Source organism: Jaculus jaculus, chromosome 13 (genome assembly GCF_020740685.1).
Source record: "Jaculus jaculus isolate mJacJac1 chromosome 13, mJacJac1.mat.Y.cur, whole genome shotgun sequence".
Lineage (NCBI taxonomy): Eukaryota > Metazoa > Chordata > Mammalia > Rodentia > Dipodidae > Jaculus > Jaculus jaculus.
In genome coordinates this window covers 21034523-21036917 of record NC_059114.1, presented here as the reverse complement: position 1 = coordinate 21036917, position 2395 = coordinate 21034523, and the positions used below count along the sequence as shown (strand labels likewise).

Genomic DNA, 2395 nt, shown 5'->3' with positions numbered 1-2395 from the left:
AAAGGTGGATGAACCAGGCATGGTGGAGCCCACCTTTAGTCCCAGTACTGAGGAGGCTCAGGTAGGATTTTCATGTGTTCCAGGCCAGTGTTGGTCTACAGAGTGAATTCCAGGTCAGCCTGGGCTAGAATCAGACTCTGCCTCAAAAAAAAAAAAAAAAAAAAGCACTAAAAGAAAACTCCGTTGTAAGGAGCACGGATCCTGCTGGCAAGATGCTATGGGCAAGGCCCACCCTGCCCCTGCCGAGCTGAGGATACCCATGGACAAGACGTCATCACTGAAATTAAATGGCAGCAGACATGCCCAAGGAATACTGCGGGGATTTGATCCCTTCATGAATCTTGTGATCAATCAATGTTGGGAAATGGCAACTAGTGGGCAACAGAATAATATTGGGATGGTGGTCATAGGAGGAAACAGTGTCGTCATGTTGGAAACCTTGGAACGAGTTTAAACAATGGCTTCTCAGAGAAATTCATACCCCCTTCCCAAAGGGCTGGTTTTACTATTGATGTGAAATCTGGTCATGTACGTTTTTTTTTTTTTTTTTTAATTTTATTTATTTATTTGAGAGCGACAGACACAGAGAGAAAGACAGAGAGAGGGAGAGAGAGAGAATGGGCGCGCCAGGGCTTCCAGCCTCTGCAAATGAACTCCAGACACGTGCGCCCCCTTGTGCATCTGGCTAACGTGGGACCTGGGGAACCGAGCCTTGAACCGGGGTCCTTAGGCTTCACAGGCAAGCGCTTAACCGCTAAGCCATCTCTCCAGCCCTCATGTACGTTTTCATATTAAACTTTTCACTAAATATAATAGTCAAAAATGCTAGCCGGGAGTGGTGGCGCACGCCTTTAACCCCAGCACTTGGGAGGCAGAGGTAGGAGGATTGCCGTCAGTTCGAGGCCACCCTGAGACTCCATAGTGAATTCCAGGTCAGCCTGGACCAGAGTGAAAGCCTACCTTGCAAAAACAGAGAGAAAAAAACAAAAAAAAGCTAAAAAATACACAGCAGTGGACAGCACCTGAGGAAGGGTACTGAGGTTGTCCTCTGGCCTCCACACGCACACGCACACGCACACACGTGCATGTGCATCTGCACATATACATTTGCATGCACACACACACGTGCACACACACACGTGCAATAACACACAGGGCCATGGCTGTTGCTCAGTTTGGTAGAATGCCTGTTCTAGGTTGGAGCCCCAGCAGTACATAAACGGACGATGCGTAAACTTGGGAAGCAAGCACCTTTAACCTCTGCGCCATCTTCCCCGGCCCTTAGTTGCGCATTTGTAATCCCAGAATTTAGGAGGTGCAGCAGGAATATCTGAAGTTCAAGGACTACCTCAGCTATATAGCAAGCTTGAGACCAGCCTAGACTACAAGAGACCTTGTCTCCCCATGAAAAAATATATAAGTTTTATTACTTGAATTTGATACTTGTTTGCATCTTATTTATTTATTTAATTTTATTTTTTGGTTTTTTGAGGTAGGGTCTCACTCTAGCCCAGGCTGACCTGGAATTCACTATGGAGTCTCAGCGTGGCTCCAAACTCGCAGCGATCCTCTTACCTCTGCCTCCTGAGTGCTGGGATTCAAGGTATGTGTCACCATGCCCAGCTTGTTTACATTTTAAAGATTAAAAAGAGATTCAAGCTACAGATGTTACTTGTGGAAGAGTACTTACCCAGCATGCACAAGGCCTTAGGTTTTGTTCCCAGCACTGAAAAAGGAAATCTAAAAGATTATACAACGAAGACTTCTTGCTTTCTTGGTCCACACTCATCCAGTCATCCTACCCTGAGCAAACAAGCTTACCATTTCTTTTTTAAAAATATTATTTTTAGGATTGGAGAACTGGCTTAGGGGTTAAGGTGCTTGCCTACAAAGTCAAAAGACCCAGGTTTGATTTCTCAGGACCCATGTAAGCCAGATGTACAAGGGGGTACATGCATCTGAAATTCATTTACAGTGGCTGGAGAGCCTGGTGTACCTATTTTTCTCTCTCTCCCCCTCTTTCTCTCTCTCAAATAATAAATAAATAAATGAAATATTTTAAAATATTTATTTGCAAGCAGGTAGAGAGGGAGAGAGTGATGAAGAGAGGGAGAAAGAGAGACAGAGAGAATAAGAAAAAGAATGGGCACGCTAGGACCTCTTGTGACTGCAAATGAAGTGCAGATGCATGCCGCCACTTTGTGCATCTGGCTTTACATGAGTTCTGAGGAATTGAACCCAGGCTGTCAGGCTTTGCAAGCAAGCACCTTTTTTTTTGTTTTTGTTTTTCAAGGCAGGGATTTGCTGTAGCCCAGGCTGACATGGAATTCAGTATGTAGTCTCAGGGTGGCCTTGAACTCATGGCAATGATCCTTCTATCTCACCCTCTGGGGTG

At 45.3% G+C, this 2395-nt stretch overlaps 1 protein-coding gene across 1 annotated transcript; it reads left to right on the top strand.

Moving 5' to 3' along the window:
- Window positions 1-217: 217 nt before the first annotated feature.
- Window positions 218-454, top strand: LOC123454030 (small nuclear ribonucleoprotein G-like). Its single transcript, XM_045132023.1, has one exon. The coding sequence runs from the start codon at window positions 218-220 to the stop codon at window positions 452-454; it is 237 nt and encodes a 78-aa protein (XP_044987958.1).
- Window positions 455-2395: the final 1941 nt, after the last annotated feature.